Below are 16,921 nucleotides of genomic sequence, written 5' to 3'. Positions count from 1 at the left end.
TCACAGTGGGCAAACTGAAGCATGACAACGCTTAAAATCAATTAGTAAACTATACAAACATATAAATGTTATTCCTGCCACACACAGGTGAATATGTAAATGAAAGCATCTGTATTGTGCATTCAGCCGCATTAATATGTAGTAAAGATATCAGGATGGGCCCTTTAATCCCTGCGCCAGGTATGCCAATGTAATGCCCACTCAAGTGTTATCACATTTGTGGTAATTTCTGTAATTTTATAATTGATATTTTGAATATTTGTTCAGGGGTAATCAACCTGTTTCCACCATCCTTGCACTAACATATTGTAGCGTCCGCCAGGACGTTGAAAGGATGACGAAGTGTTATTCAGCAAACCACCTGTTAATTGCTGTAACAGTACAGGTTGCTGTCGGCCGTAACCACGGCAAAACAACCAAAAACATAAAGTTAACCGTGCCCTTAGCTCTCTCTTCCAGGCCACTCACGCACACACGCACGCGCACTCGCGCAGCCCCCATCCCCCGTCACACTCGCACCCCGCCCCCTACCTACTCATTCAATCCCAAACATGTCATTAACTCACAGAACATTTGACATTATAACAGAACATTACTGCAGGGTCGCTACAATATTTTATATAGATGTCAGGAGTAATTGTGGGGTTGCCAGCAGGGGGCAGTGTGGCGCTTATTGTGTTCCGGGGGGCTTTACGTCAGTTTCGTCCGCTTTGCAGCTTTCCTCTTTCTGCTGAGCGAGATGAAAAATGGACGCAGTTTGCCCTGTCTCACTTATTTCTCCTGTTTCCAGGTTGGTGGAATAGTAAATTAAGCTAAGTAACTGAGGTGTAATATGTTGACATGTCGCTGTATGTTTTAATGTCCGCTAATAAGGCTGTTTTATGAATATGTGGACATGTATGTACATATAGCAGTAGCCACATTTTCGCGCCTGATAACGTCACCTGTTGCTATCAAAGTCACGTTGGTCAGAGTTTTATTTTTATCTCCTTGAACAGTTTTGTAAAGTCTAATAGTTTTGAAATGTATGATATTGTGTAAAATGTGAAAAGCTAATGTTAAAAACTGAGTTTATGTACTGTAAAACGGTTAAAAGCTAATGTTAAAAACGAATTTTGTATATTTTAAAAGTGGTTAAAAACAAGTTAAAAATCTGTCAGCTCATGCATTTTGAAAAAGACGTTAGGCGCACCAGTGCAACCAGTGAAAAAAGTTAGTTTAGAGCCCTGAAATTGATTAGCAGTCAGGGCTCTGCTAAACACTGGGGCTCAAGTAAGCATGATTGATAGAGACTGGAAGAGTAAATATTTACCTGACACTCCTGTTCGGCCACTCAGTGACATTATTGTGATGAAGATGAGTTAAGGGTGTATGCAATGAACAGTGACGTCCTCCCATTTGATGGCTTGGTTGCCCTTACAGTCAATTTGATGGGGAATGAGGACCCTAATCTGTCAATCACTGTGCCCTTTCTTGTCAGCAGTCTTGCTCTGGAGAGACCACTGCTGGGTTTCAACGTGCTGGAAGAGATGATACAAGAACAACCTGAAAAGCTGATTTCAACCCTCGTCGTCCTACTCTTTAATGCCTTGTGTATACCAGCAGAGAAGGCAGAGCTACTGGTGAGCTTCATCCAAGCCAGCAAACCCTCTGTGCAGTGTGGGCGCCTACGGACAGGCAGACAGGACATTGTTATCCCAGCAGGTCAGGTAACCTGGGTCAAGTACCAAGTCACAAGTCACACCCTCCCCACATGAGTACAGCTGACGCAGTCTTCCTATTTGAGCCTGATGACAACAATGTGCAGTTGACAGAACTGGATGTGGGTGAAGGTTTGTTGGAGGTACAAAATACAAGAAAACCCTATGTAGCTGTACCTGTGGGTAACAACACTAAACATGCAGTCACTCTACCAAGAAAGACAGCACTTGGCAGCATCCACTGTGTTGAAAAAGTGATCGCAACAGACTTACCTGAAGCACCCAAGCCCACAGTGACTGTTAACAGTGCTGTATCAACACCTGTTGACACCCGTCCATCGCCATGGCAACCTCCCATCGACCTCAGTCACCGTATGCTGCCCCAGTTGTCTGTGTTAGGAAGAAAGATGGCAGCCTACGTCTTTCTATTGATTATCGCCTCCTGAACAAAAAGACTGTGCCTGACCGACATCCGCTGCCCAGAATACAAGACCTGACAGACTTATGCTGCATCCCATATCTGGATGACGTGCTGTGTTATGCAAGAACATTCGATGAACATGTGGAGGCCCTCCACAAAGTTCTCCAGGCTGTTCAACAGCATGGAGTAAAACTGAGACCTGACAAATGTGAGCTTTTCAGACAAGAAGTCAGGTACGTGGGGCGCCTTGTGTCAGCTGATGGTGTTAAGATAGACCCACAGGACCTTGAAGCAGTCAAAACCTTGACAAGCAAGACACCACAGACAGTGAGGTAAGGAAACTGACCGGCTTCCTGGGATATTATCGCTCATACATCCCAGATTTTTCCAGGATCGCAAAGCCAATCTAAGAGCTTCTCCAAACGAAGCCAGGGAAAGCCCAGATTCCAACATGTGGGAAAACCACCAAACGCCCACAGCTGCCTTCCAGAGAGCCCGTTGACTGGACCCCTCAACATCAGGAAGCCTTAGAGCAACTGGTCACTCTCCTTATAACCCCACCTGTTTTAGCATACCCTGATTTTAACCTACCTTTCACACTGCATACAGACGCCTCAGACCAGGGCCTGGGGGCTGTCCTCTATCAGCGCCAGAATGGAAAGCTGAGAGTCATTGGCTATGGCTCGAGGACTTTGACACCGGCTGAATGTAACTACCACCTGCACAGTGGAAAACTGGAGTTCCTCGCATGGAAATGGGCTGTGTGTGAAAAGTTCCGGGACTACCTGTACTACGCTCCCCATTTCACTGTGTACACGGACAACAACCCCCTGACCTATATCATGAGTACAGCAAAGCTCAACGCTGTTGGTCATCGGTGGGTGGGAGAACTCAGATTTCCGGTTGGACATCAGGTATAGGCCTGGAAAATCAAATGTGTATGCAGACACACTGTCTCGCCTCCCCTTGGACATGGAAATATATGAGGTGGCTTGTACAGAGAAGTTCTTGAACGAGGCAGTGTGTGCTACATGGGATGGGAGTCAGGCAGCAGAATGGAAGGATGTGGCCTGGGTTGCAGCACTTAACATGTGTTCCCCCGGATCCTCCCCCACAACCTCATTGTCACCTGCCAGCTATCAGCCATGATGATCTTGTTGAGGCTCAAAGAGAGGATCAAGCCATAGGCAAGATTATTGAGTTAAAGGAGTCAAACACAAAACTGAGAGATGACATATGCCAAACTGTAAGTGGAGCCACCCGAAAGCTGCTGCATGAGTGGAGTAAGTTGCAACTTGAAGACTGCCTCCTCTACAGAAGGACGAACCAGCAAAAGCAGTTAGTCCTCCCTCTGAAACACAGGCCGATAGGTCTGAAGTACCTACACAATGAGATGTGTCATGTAGGCACAGAAAGACTGCTCAATCTTGCTCTGAAAAGATTTTACTGGTCATTTATGGCTAAAGAAATTGAAGACTATGTCACCCGAAAATGTCCCTGTATCAGGTCTAAGAAACCCACGACACACACTCGAGATCCTATGGGCAGCATCACATCTAACTTCCCTTTAGAGCTTGTGTGTATTGACTATTTGCATCTGGAAACCAGTTGTGGGGGATATGAATATATTCTAGTAGTGATTGATCATTTCACTAGATTTGCCCAGGCATACCCCACGAAGAACAAGAGCGGGAAAACAGCTGCTGAGCGCATCTTCAATGATTTCATACCCCGGTTTGGATATCCATCCAAACTACATCATGACCAGGGTCGTGAATTTGAGAACAAACTGTTTCAATCATTACAGCGACTGTCAGGGGTTGGCCACTCGCGGACGTCGCCCTACCACCCATAAGGCAACCCAGCTGAGCGGTTGAACCGCACCATCCTCCAGATGTTAAGAACATTGACTGATAGTGAGAAACTGCGGTGGAAGGATCACCTCCCGCATGTTATACACGCATACAATTGTACCAGACATGAATCAACCGGCTACTCACCGTTTTTCCTCCTCTACGGCCGTCACCATCTCCCAGTCGACTTGCTGTTTGGATTGGTTGGAGATAGGGAACCATACTCACCTAGAGGATTTGCATAGAAATGGGCTAAAAGGATGTCAGAAGCCTACCGCATTGCCGGCGAGAATAGCAAAAAGTCCAGTGCAAGGGGAAAAGTGACATATGACAAGAAAGCAAGAGGAGTTGTACTGCAACCAGGGGCCAGAGTGCACACTCAGTCAGAGGTTAGAAGGTCCGCTCGTGAGAGAAGGCCACGCCATTTTCTCACATATGAGTCATTAGGTGAACCATCAGTCCAGTCACACGCCACAGTTAACTCAGTGACCGGATACACAGCACCCTATATACCTGTCATAGAGGCACCTCATCACACTGCACCTGCACACTCACTCTTTCCATAGAGAAAGCAGTGGAAAGTAGCTCTAAGAAGGGAAGAGTTTTCTACTAGCCCGTCGTCAATGCTTTGCAGAGATCATTTCAGACCAACAGGTCAGACAGTCAGTCTCAGATGGAGCTATTCCTTCTGGCGTCTGTTTCCCAGCTCATCTCTAAAGGGTAGGTGTATCACTAGACTATAAGGTTTAGATAAGTCAATGCCACACTATGCTGAAAATGTTCTTTTCCTTTCTGAATGTGAAGGAATCAATGATGTATTTTAAAATATGTTATAAATATGTTATCCTTCACTTTAGCCTGTGGCTACCGGTACATCTCAGACCTCAAAGAAGACTCAAGAGACCCTGTCAGTGGACTATTCACACCTCATCCAAGAGACTGAACCCCTGCCTGTGCCCGATGTTGTGAGTACTAAGTACTAGCTATACCTCAAACAGCTGTGAGCTTCATGATCCTGGTTATATTCAAAACTCTTGTCACCCTCAGCCCCTTTCACTACTTCCCACTCTTTGTCACTCTTTCAGACAGACTCACGTACACACATGTGAACATGTTAGTATTAATGTGCATCTTTCTCACACACACACACACACACACACACACACACACACACACACTCTGTGCTGGTTGTACAGTTGAGGAGTAATGAGATTAAGAATGTGGGACAGTTGACAGCACATTTTACTAGCAAAGATGTGACGGACTGTGACTGAGTGATGTAATATAAACATGACTTGTAATATTTTCATCCTTGTTTCTACTAGGATCAGTGCAATGGATAGAGAAAGGAGGGCAAAGAACACTGTATGGTCTTCTGGAAGATCTCAGGGTGAAGAAACTCATAAACGAAGAGCTGATATATAGATATTATTTATTATATCATTATCATTACTATGTTATGTCTCTGGTACTATGGTTATTATTTAATTAATATTGTTAATTAATATTATTCTTATTATTACACTATATTGACAACTTTAACCTTTGGTACTCTTATCTGTACTTATCATTAAATTATAATACTATTAGCATTTTTGTTAATTACACTATTAATTATCATTATTACTACTGCTGTGTGACTTTTATTAGTATTATCACCATTGTTGTCTGTATAAATATATGTAATATATTATGGTGATGAAAAAGTTCTGCATTTTATTTATTTATTAATTATGTTTTTGTTGTTGTTTTTTTAATGGTGTTTTTGTTGTTCTGTCCGCATCTTCTTGGATGTGCTTCTCTCTCCTCTCCTTTCTTTCTCTCTCTCTCTCACCCAATTGGTCGAGGCAGATGGCCACTCACTTAGAGCGCAGTACTGTATGAGGTTTCTTCCTGGTAAAGGGGAGATTTTCCTGCCACTGTCGCTAAGTGCTGCTCATGTGGGAATGTTGGGTCTCTTTCATTTAACCCTTGTGCTTCACTAAGACATTTCTGGCTTTCATTTTTTATCTTCTTGATAATTTGGGCTGTGTTCATGCCTATGGCATCAAATTCTCCAAGGTTATTCTTTTTAATTAATTTTTGATTTCAATCAATCACCCAGGGCTTAAAATGTATAACATAATTTAGCTATATTTATCTCTATGGGAGATAATTTATTAATTGAAAGTAGAAAATAATATTAATTTATAATATTTGTATGGTTTTCTAGACCTGCTCCATGTGTAAAGTGCCTTGAGATGACTTGTGATTTGGCGCTACACACATTCAATATTTAACTTCCATTATCATCACAGTAACAACGTTACATACTCTGGTAGCTGCAGCACTGGAACAAACATTAATATTTACATTTATAATCATCAGATAACATTATATACGTTGTTTTTGCTACCTATCTGTTTCCCAAATATATTAGTGAATGGGTGAATGAAAGGCATTAACTTAAAGCAGTTTGTAGAAAAGTGCTTTATAAAGTTTACTCTATTAACTTGTATTAGTTCACGTTGCAGATCTGCCACATCCAATATGGCGGACACGCTGACGTATCGCAGCAACGGGCCAACCCGCTCAGTGAGGGGTCTATGTCTGTGGTTTGACCTGTGTCACTTATTTCTCCTGTTTCCAGGTTGGTAGAATAGTAAATTAAGCCAAGTTACTGAGGTGTAATATGTTGACATGTCGCTGAATTTTTTAATGTCCGCTAATAAGGCTGTTTTATGAATATACGGACATATATGTACATATAGCAGTCGCTACATTTTCGCGCCTGATAACGTCACCTGTTGCTACCAAAGTCACGTCGGTCAGAGTTTTATTTTTTTATCTCCTTGAACATTTTTGTAAAGTCTAATAGTTTTGAAATGTATGATATTGTGTAAAATGTGAAAAGCTAATGTTAAAAACTGAGTTTATGTACTGTAAAACGGTTAAAAGCTAATGTTAAAAACGAATTTTGTATATTTTAAAAGTGGTTAAAAACAAGTTAAAAATCTGTCAGCTCATGCATTTTGGAAGAGTAAAATAATTTTAGTTGGAAATGGAAAATGCATTTAGGAACCATGTAAGTGGTAACATAAGCTATGTTTTATATGTAAATGGTAACATAAGCTATGTTTTATTTTAAGCTGAAAAGAGACAACTTACAGGGTAACAGTGATTATTGTCATTTTGATTGATTTAATCACACAAAACGTATAACTCAGTATTTGCTGAGAAATGAGAAAGGCAAATTGTATTTTATTTTGAAGTCATGTTTATTTCATAGTGAACATTGAGTGTTTGTAACAGGAGGATTTAAATTGTGAATGCTTTAATAAATGATCTCCTCTTTCTGCTGAGCAAGATGAAAAACGGACGCAGAGTTTGCCCTGTCTCACTTATTTCTCCTGTTTCCAGAGAAAGCATATAAGCTGTCCGGTACCTGTAACACCAATCCACTCACGTTTAATTGCCTTTCTTAGAAAATCAGTAAATTGCTTTCTAAGAAAGGCAATTAAGCCACATGTTGGGATTGAAGCCACTGCTGAGGTCAAATCTGACCACGTCTACTGAAAAGCAAATGTTTTGTCAAACTCATAATAGCATGAGCACTTTCTAAGACACAGACATGAATAATGTTCACATATTTTACATTTGCTGAACTGTCATATCATTTACGTTTTGGAGAGGTTTAATAACCTACTGGGTTAAAGGGAAATGTTACACAAATAAATCCATGAGCCCCAGAACTTTTCTTTAGTCTTGTCTCCACATATTATATCCAGCAGCCTATCAGCATGCTACTTCTTAAAACATCACTGCTAAACATTAACAAACTGGTGAGTAGTTACATATGTAGGTTTAAACAGCTGATGATTTGTGAAATCACCTCACTCTGAATTTGTGCATGTGCTTACATGAGCAAGACTGTGGGAGGGACTCTATGTTTTATAACTAATACACCACCACATTTATTTACTACAGTTTAGTTTCATGTGACTTTAATCGCATTACTGTTCATTCAGAGTGTATGTGTGTGTGTGCAGGGGTTGGGGTGCGCGTGCACACATATTGATTGATTGGTGTGATGTAACTGTTTTGGCACGTTGTATCCCAATGAAAGACTAAACCCAAAAGTTGTTTTTTTTTGGGAGGGGTGCGGAGGGGGGGAACGCCCACATCCGAATAAAGAGTTATCCCTCCCTTTTTTGAAGCGATCATCCAATCCTCTTCCACGTCTGAGGTTGTACAAGCAAGAAGCTATATAAAGGCCTTTCACAATAGACCCATCTAACATTACAGTACCGTACAGGCTGGACTTGTTCTACACGTGCACACGTGTTGTTTTACCCCATGCATTTGCAGATGTGAATTCTGCACTTTTTAAAAACTTTTCAAAAGACTCGATTTTTCTTTTTTCTTTCTTTATTTCTTTTGCACACGTAAACGCCGAAAAGTATCCAAAAGCAAATAATGGCTTTCCCGAGACATTTTATGCCAACATACTGGAAGAATCTAAAAGGCAACCGTCTGATTAACCAGCTGTTTTTCATTTCACGCACCTTGCACAAATCAACTGCCAGTAAGGCTTTTGGGATCTCTGCTGCTGGAAAAGAGACCATACCTGAAAGATTAATCACACCGGCTGATGTCGGCGAGAAAACCAGAGTCAAGACCCTGAAGGAGATGCCCGGACCCAGCACCTTATCCAACTTGATCGAGTTCTTCTGGAAAGACGGTTTTGACAGAATTCATGAAATTCAGGTAATGATGTCTGTGTTGTTGCTTTGTCCCAAATTTGGATCACGGATTAAAATATTTATTTGTATTATCATGGCAAGAGCCTGTATATTCTCAGCATCAGTCAAAGTTGCCACTTAGGCGTAAAATGGCACAGGCAGTTGCGTAAAAGCGCACCAGGAGTTTGAACGCTGGTCGGATGTCCACTTCAAGGTATGAGCTGTGTAACTGTGTACAAGTGAGTCAAAAGGGCAACGTTTTTTTCTTTATCAAGTATTTGCAAATTATTATATGGCACTTTAATCTCAGTGTGTAGAAAAAAAACATTTAAAGCTACAAAAGTGATAATGTGGAAATTAACCACATTGATGTGTCCATTGAGTGCTCCTTTTGTAATCGTTGTCACTGGTGATAAAGTTGAGTGAACTTCCTTTGTCATGTAATGAGCTCTATATCAAAGGAAGAAATCACTACTCACTGAGTCTCTTGTGTTGAAAAGTAACACAAACTGATAATGAAACATTTTGACACATGTTTCATAAGAGTGCACAATGGAAATCCAGATGAAGAAAGAAAAAAGAAAAAAGGGAAATCCAGTTGAATTTTTCTCTTAGATTTTTCTATAATTGTTCAAGCAATTTTCCCCCAAACCACTGTTGCATTGAACACACATATTAATTTTCAGCCAGACAGTCTCATGAGAAAGGGTTTCTTCATTTGATGTGGAAATATGACACATATGGAGATATTAATACATTTTATGCCTTAAGAAATTTCACTGGAATCTATATTTGATTAAGTAATAATTCAGGACAAGATCAAAAATAGATCATGACAAATGTGTAATCATCCTCAACAATATTTTATTTGTTGTAGGTATTCACCATTACTGATGCTGTACTATTAGGCTACTCCTAAATGTTATGCAGGTAGGACCCTTTGTATTGTGTGTGTTCCCTCTGGGACAATTATAAAGGGAGAAAGTTAAGACGTGTGTCAAGTCATACACTATGACACATTTCGTGTGCTTTAACAACAGAACAGATACACCAGTTTGACAAAACGGAGGAAGCCCATTTTTGGATGGTGGGTAAATGAAGGGTTAAATGTCCATCTTATTGAGTGAGACCAAATGTAACCGCAAGTTAATTGCTGTCACTGTTGTTTTACAGTTGGATCACGGGAAGAAATATGGGAAAATTTTCAAATCCCGTTTTGGGCCCCAGCTGGTGGTCTCAATCGCTGACCGTGATCTGGTGGCTGAGGTGCTGAGGGCCGAGGGTGCAGCTCCTCAGAGAGCTAACATGGAGTACTGGAAGGAGTACAGAGACATGAGAGGCCGTTCCACAGGCCTGATCTCAGCGTGAGTCCCTTTCAACCTTTAATCTTTGTGTAAATTACTGTGTGCCAGAAAGAATAATCACTGTAGTTTAGTTGGGCACAGCACAAAGTTTATTGAATTAACATTTCCAGGATGAGATCATTTCTACAGAACTAGTTGTTTACTTCTCAGGAGTCAGCTTTGTATTACTGTTTCTGAAATACCACACCTGCCCCATTTGGCACCCATACTCACACTTTTTCAATAGCTTCTTAAATAACCAGGTCATTTCCTCTATATGGCTGTGATTATCTGTACAAAACCTGCACCAATATTTCACCTTATCCGCTGTATCTGATTTTTCCAGGGAGGGAGAAGATTGGCTACAGATGCGGAGCGTCCTCAGACAGCTCATCATGCGTCCACGTGATGTGGCGATGTTCTCCGATGATGTTAACCAAGTCGTAGATGACCTGGTCAAGAGAGTTTGTATTCTACGCAGCCAGGAGGCGGACGGAGCAACTGTCCTCAATGTGAATGACCTCTTCTTCAAATATGCCATGGAAGGTTAGTACAAAGCCTGTGAGGAGGTCAATATGGTCAGGGAGGATCCACTTGAAGCTTAGGGAGATGTGTAAAAGGATCATGCAGTTGTAGTGTAGATGAGGGGCACGGGAGATTGTTGAGGACGTCAGAGGCAGGAAGTGGCAATGCCAGAAAGAAAATGGACAAGAAAGAGGAAAATACTCTCAAACTAAGGTTTTCACTTTAGTCAAGAAAGAAGTGACTGATAAGGACTCATTAGAAAACACTGTTGAAACTCTTTTCCCCCTCCTATTTTCCTTTGACTTTACAGGTGTGGCAGCCATTTTGTTTGAGTGTCGTTTAGGCTGTTTGGAAAACGAAGTTCCAGAGGACACTCAAAACTACATCAATGCCCTGCACCTCATGTTCAGTTCCTTCAAGACAACCATGTATGCCGGGGCGATCCCAAAGTGGCTCCGGTCCATCATCCCCAAACCGTGGGAGGAGTTCTGTTTCTCCTGGGATGGCCTCTTCAAATTCAGTAAGTGGTCTACAGCTGGTAATGTTCAACCACACATGCACATAAATACTTTTTATAGTGGTATGGTGTTTTTTTCCCCTAAAGTAATGAGGATGCTCTCATATTGAAGTGACACTGTGCTATTTTTGAGACATTTTAAAAACATTTGGGGACTCACGAGAGACTGATAACAAAGAATGGTCACACTTGAATCAGCAGAGGCTCCCGAGGCTTTGTTATAAATTATATAGATATAACCTTAATGACATTATCAACAGTTATTTTTTTTAATCTCGGGAAAGCTCCTCCACAGCCATAGAGGACATTATATTACTGTTATCGGTGGAATGCCCCTTAAGATTTGTTGTGCTTTTTTTCTGAGTGGGTTTTAATGAAGGCCCATTTTGAAAAAATATATTTTTGCATTATCAAAAAACAAATGGGACAGAGAAATAGATGATAAACAACAGATCGCTTGTTTTCAGAATGGCTTTCTCCACCCTCAGTTAGTGGATGCCAAATCTTCTGAAAAGACGTTTATACATTGATTTAGACGTTTAAACAAGTAAGATAATGGTTTCGTTGTGGTATTTTTTAAAATCCCAAACAGTGAGGCTTAGGGTTAGTTAAGAATTTGCAAAATTTGGGTAGATACATAGCCTGGCATCAATGGAAAGGAATGTTGATTTGCATATAAATCTCTTCTTCTGTACCATGGGATTGTGGGAGTATGGGGTCCCTCTGTTACATAACCTGTTCTCTCCTTTCTTTCCTTTCCTTCACCACCCTCACTCGACTCCCCTTCCCTTCCCTTCTCTGCTCTCCACTCCCCCTTCACCATTCATCCCACCTTCTCTGTCTCTGTCTGATCTCAGGCGTTGTTCACATTGATAAGAGATTTGCAGAGATCAAGGCCCAGTTGGAGCGGGGAGAGAAGGTGGAGGGGGGACTGCTCACACACTTGCTCGTTACCAGGGAGATGAACATGGAGGAAATCTACGCAAATGCAACAGAGATGCTACTGGCTGGGGTTGACACGGTGTGTGTGTACGTGTGGTGTGTTTAACTGAAGAAGTGTTATAGGATATGTGCAAAGAGGGCCTTGTGTAGTTGAGGACTGTAGAGGTGCAGTGAGTGTTGGTTTAGCAGGAGGTGGAGGGGTTGGGAGTCACACGTGTGTGACTGTATGTGTGTGTCTGTGTCAGTGTTGAGTTTCAAGGGTTCGGTTTCTGGCGCCACATTCATGCCTGTGAACCTGTGCCAGCGTCAGGTCAGAGCAGTGAATCGGGGGTTACACAGTATCCCACTGACAAACTTGCTCTCACTCAGATTTAGTTTCTTGTGATTTGTCTATGTCTGTTAGATCTACACAGGGGGGCTTTTGTGTTTTTCCTCCCCCAGACATCTGTGTTGTGTGTTAAAGTGTTTCCACATTAGACCTTAATTGGATGGCACTTGTAAATAATGGAGACTGCTGGTTTTATCTTATTGGAGTCCCAAATTCTTACTCCACAGAAGCATGTTTGTGGCATTTTTTTACCTGTTTAGTTGGCAGATCAAATAATACAGAAATGGGAAACCCTGGAGAGGAGCAGCAGCATGATATATATGATATACATAATATTCTTTGTCAGATTTGAGCATGGTCCCACTGAATCATTAGACAAAACCCCACAAAGCATAATTCAACAAACAGGAAATTAAACATATTTAGAAGAAATTGTTTTAAATTGAACTCAAACTGTTTCACACATGTCTGTTTGGTGTGTGAATTTCCATCTGTGTGAGCACTATGTGCACATGTGCAGAGTTGCCGCCTAATTTGTTTGGGATACTGTCAGATTAATCAGAATTATGGGTGTAGAGTGTTTTGTGCTGAGCTGGGGGGGCCATGGGATAAAAGGGTCTGTGTGTGTGTTTTTGTTGAACTTGTTGCAACGGCCACGTCCTGGTAGGGGGTGGACTTCGCTGAGCCATTACCTGACCCTGTGGTGCGTTTGCCTTTACTCAGTACACACAAGAGCTGTCAGGACGCGTTAGCCACAGTCAGAGTTATAGCATATGCTGGGCAGAGGTGAGATGAGGGGGAGCACTGGGGTAGGGCTTTCGGAAGAGGGACGCTGACATGAAACAGCAACGAAGAGGGAACTAACGATGGATGTTGGAAAATTAAGAGAAGATGTGGGGGATGGAGGGTGGGGGAGCTTAAGCCTTTTTAGAGCTGTGGTTGGATCAGCTTTTGTCATATGATTCCTCTCTGGCTTTGTCTGAGGTGTTGCCAGCGTCTGTGCCAGCTGGACTTCATTAGGAGAATGTTGGTTAGATGAGGAAAGGGGTTTGACAGGGTGGGGGTGGGGGGGGTGGGGGGGTGGGGGGGTATACATCTGTGAAGATACTGAAAAGGATAGCAGAACATATAAAAGGTCAAAGGCCTTTTTTGATCATTTGTCAGTCCACCAGGAGACACTGTCCTCAGACTGACCTGTGGGATGTATTCAGTATTATGTTGGCAATAACAAGCCACCCTTCCGATAACTATAGTCATGAAATGCATGGGTGGATGGAAAGATATGCCAGGATGCCAGGAAGAAAGAAAGATGTGCAAGAAGTAAGCTGTGGGCTGATTTTACTAGCCGACCGGTACAGCCAGACTAGATAGGATCTGAACACGGGAAATATGACGAGCATTTTCATATGATTTGCACATCTGCATTAAATGTCAATGTGACAGTACATCTCTTTTTCTCAGTGAGTCAGGAAAACAATTGAGTACAACAAGTAGGTGGGGTGGTTGCAATAAAGGAAAGAGGAAATGAAAATGATCAGGGTGTGTCGGATGGGAAAGGGAATGCATGAGATGTGTGGGAAGTGGTAACAAGAGTGAGCCCATTGTGAGTTGAGTGAAGTCAAATTAAAAAGACTAAGGCGGATTTAAGATTCCATGAAAGATTTATTATCTGATTATTTAGGATCAATATTATTTTCTTAACATGAGCAGCTGTGTTGTTGCTGTTAAGGGTGATACAACTGAGTACATTTAATCAAGGTACAATTGGATGAGAACTGTGGGTGATGTAAGACAACGGATAGGGCTGAGAGTGCAGCTGCAGGAGTGTACACGAGTGTCTACTCAGCACGTGGAATTAGCCCCCTATCTCAAAAGCCCCTCACTGTTGCCCAAGACTTACGCAACATAGAAACTCTTATATCAGCTTGCATTGCAGACATGTTGCAAAACATCAACAAAAATGGCAACATCTCCAAAGAGACTTAATGAACCCTGCTAAGATGTTATACATTCAAAGATTAATGTACATAACAATCATTTTCAATCAACAATCCTTATGCATTCTCCTAGACCTCCTTCACACTGTCGTGGGCCACTTACCTGCTAGCACGGCACCCTCATATACAGCAGCAAATCTTTACAGAGGTGATGCAGGCATTGGGACCCACAAGAATCGCCACAGCCGATGATATACCTCAACTGCCTCTTATCAGAGGCCTGGTCAAAGAGACTCTCAGGTAAAGACTGCATCTTTTTTTCATTTTTTTTTAATAGACTTGAAGATTACTAGGCTTAAAAGAATCAATGCTTGCCTTTATTCAGTAACTTCACATCATTATATTTAATTTGTTCATTAGCTTTCTCACTATGTGGCCCATTATCGTAGCATTACACTAGTGAAAAGATCAATGTATGGTACTGCTGAATAACCGTCTTTGTTTTCTCCCTCCCTGGGAGCAGGCTTTTTCCAGTTCTCCCAGGCAACGGACGGATTACCCAGGATGACTTGGTGGTGGGCGGATACTTCATCCCCAAGGGGGTAAGACTGACAGGGACTTGTAGAATGTGCATGTGCTGAAGAAAAAGCGAGACCGTAAGAGTGAGCCAAAAAAACTTTACAGTGGAACCAGATGTAATGTGATCATACATTACTCATGCATCTCTCTCTTCCTCTTTCGCATACAGATGCATGTACAATAGCCCAGCTGTTTTACAACTGACAGTTGTTTTGTTTTTTTGTCTTTTCACTTTATTAGACTCAGTTGGCCTTGTGTCACTACTCCACTTCCATGGATGGGGAGAACTTTGTCGATGCCTCAGACTTCCGTCCGGATCGCTGGGTGCGGAAAGATAACGCAGATCGTGTTGACAACTTTGGCTCAATTCCTTTTGGCTATGGCATCAGGAGCTGCATTGGCAGGAGAATAGCAGAGTTAGAAATGCATCTGGCTCTTGCAAGGGTAGGGGATTAATCCACTCTTAGCTACACACATGTATTCACAATTTGTCTTCAAACATACACATACCCACCTATAAATGCATGCATAGACAATGTGTGATGTGTTCCTATTAAAATAATACCTGTGTTTTGGTTCCTGTGCAGCTCATTCAAAGGTTCCACATTGGCATCATGCCTATCACTGATGATGTAAAGGCCAAAACCCACGGCTTGCTCTGCCCTGCTGCCCCCATCCACCTGCAGTTCACCGACAGAGAAAACTAGATGCAAACTCCTCTCCGTAGGGTCTACTGTACTGTATCTTTTAATTGCATTGATTCATGATTAGGTTTTTTTTACATACACCACTTTTAGTACACTGTCCACTGTTAAATGGTAGATAAGGAGCTGCGACTGAGGTTTTACTCAGGCAAGAAATGTGTATCATCTTCTCCCATTTGCAAGTGAGGAGGACACAAAAATAATACTGGACCAATAATTTAAAGAGTAAAGTTGTTCTTGTGTGTATATTATTTGTACTTAGTGAGAACCACTGCAGTTTTCTGTGGACTGTAAGTCCTTCCATTTGTCCTTTTTAGAAATAGAAAACTGAACTATATCTATATAATTATACTATTTCCTTTCATATCAGTGTGCATGCATGTACTAAATAGTGCTGTGTGCACATAATCATTTAAACTGTCTGAGTTTTTTTGAAAGTGTTTCACTGGGAATGTTGAAGGGCAACCATGAATGTATTGAAAATGAGCTGTTGTAGAGGTATGTATGTAAATAATGAAATGTATTTGATGACTGTTTTAGCCACGTTGAAAGCCACATTTTTTTATTTTACCGATCACCATTTTTCATTCAGACTGTTAAAACATTTAATCAAGGAAGTGACATTCATTATTTTAATCTATAATGAATATATGAAGTATAAAAACTATTAGTATAAGAATCACAAAGGAAATTATTAACAGGTTTTATTTTACACCCAAACTATTGAATGGAAAAATTATGAACTAAATTAATGAGAATAATAAATGAATGTATAATTTATCTATTTGATCAAATAATGACGACATATTTGGATTGAAAACTGTTTTCAGTATTTTATTTCTATGATTGTATGAATACAGGTATTTTACCAGAATGTCTGATAGATTATGAATATGTGAGAGATAATGTATGTTACAAAACAGTTTTTTGCAAAGGGGAGATAGACAAGTTGTTGAACTGAGCCATTTGGAAGGGTCACACTGGTTTGCGTGGAGGAAAATGGAAACCTTTTTAGAAATCTTTGTATTTATCTGCTCTTTAGTCTTTCTATACCATGTATACTGCACTTCTAGTAAAACTGGGAAACAATAAAAGTGATTATTATTTTACATATTGTGTGTTGTTCTTTGTCTGGGGCTACAATTCAACAATACATACATGAGATTATACTGACAATACATTGTCGGTATAGCAGGTGTATCAAAAGTAGACTGTGACTTTGAATCATGTCTGACTGACTGATAGTCTGGAGTATAATTGAATGGTTAACTTTGATCATTTAATCCCTTATTTTATTCCGTTTGTTCTTAGAATATTTGAAATTTAGGACCTATCTGGTTTGTCATTTGAT

At 41.2% G+C, this 16,921-nt stretch overlaps 1 protein-coding gene and 1 long non-coding RNA gene across 2 annotated transcripts; both read left to right on the top strand.

The window, feature by feature from the left end:
- The first annotated feature begins 741 nt into the window (after nt 1-741).
- Nucleotides 742-7,332, top strand: LOC133977826 (uncharacterized). The gene is made up of 4 exons (XR_009924978.1): nt 742-790; nt 1,484-4,694; nt 4,832-4,939; nt 5,300-7,332. It is a non-coding gene; the product is annotated as an uncharacterized LOC133977826 (long non-coding RNA).
- Nucleotides 7,333-8,269: 937 nt separating this feature from the next.
- On the top strand, nt 8,270-16,647 carry LOC133977818 (cytochrome P450 27C1). The gene is made up of 9 exons (XM_062416110.1): nt 8,270-8,720; nt 9,869-10,059; nt 10,385-10,584; nt 10,874-11,083; nt 11,938-12,101; nt 14,421-14,587; nt 14,811-14,889; nt 15,107-15,310; nt 15,454-16,647. The coding sequence occupies exons 1-9, from the start codon at nt 8,430-8,432 to the stop codon at nt 15,571-15,573; spliced, it is 1,626 nt and encodes a 541-aa protein (XP_062272094.1). The 5' UTR covers nt 8,270-8,429; the 3' UTR covers nt 15,574-16,647.
- The last annotated feature ends 274 nt before the right edge of the window (nt 16,648-16,921 follow it).

The sequence above is a fragment of the Scomber scombrus genome, chromosome 1, assembly GCF_963691925.1.
Source record: "Scomber scombrus chromosome 1, fScoSco1.1, whole genome shotgun sequence".
Taxonomy (NCBI): domain Eukaryota; kingdom Metazoa; phylum Chordata; class Actinopteri; order Scombriformes; family Scombridae; genus Scomber; species Scomber scombrus.
Note: the sequence above shows the minus strand (reverse complement) of the source record. Positions and strands in the feature narration are given on the sequence as shown.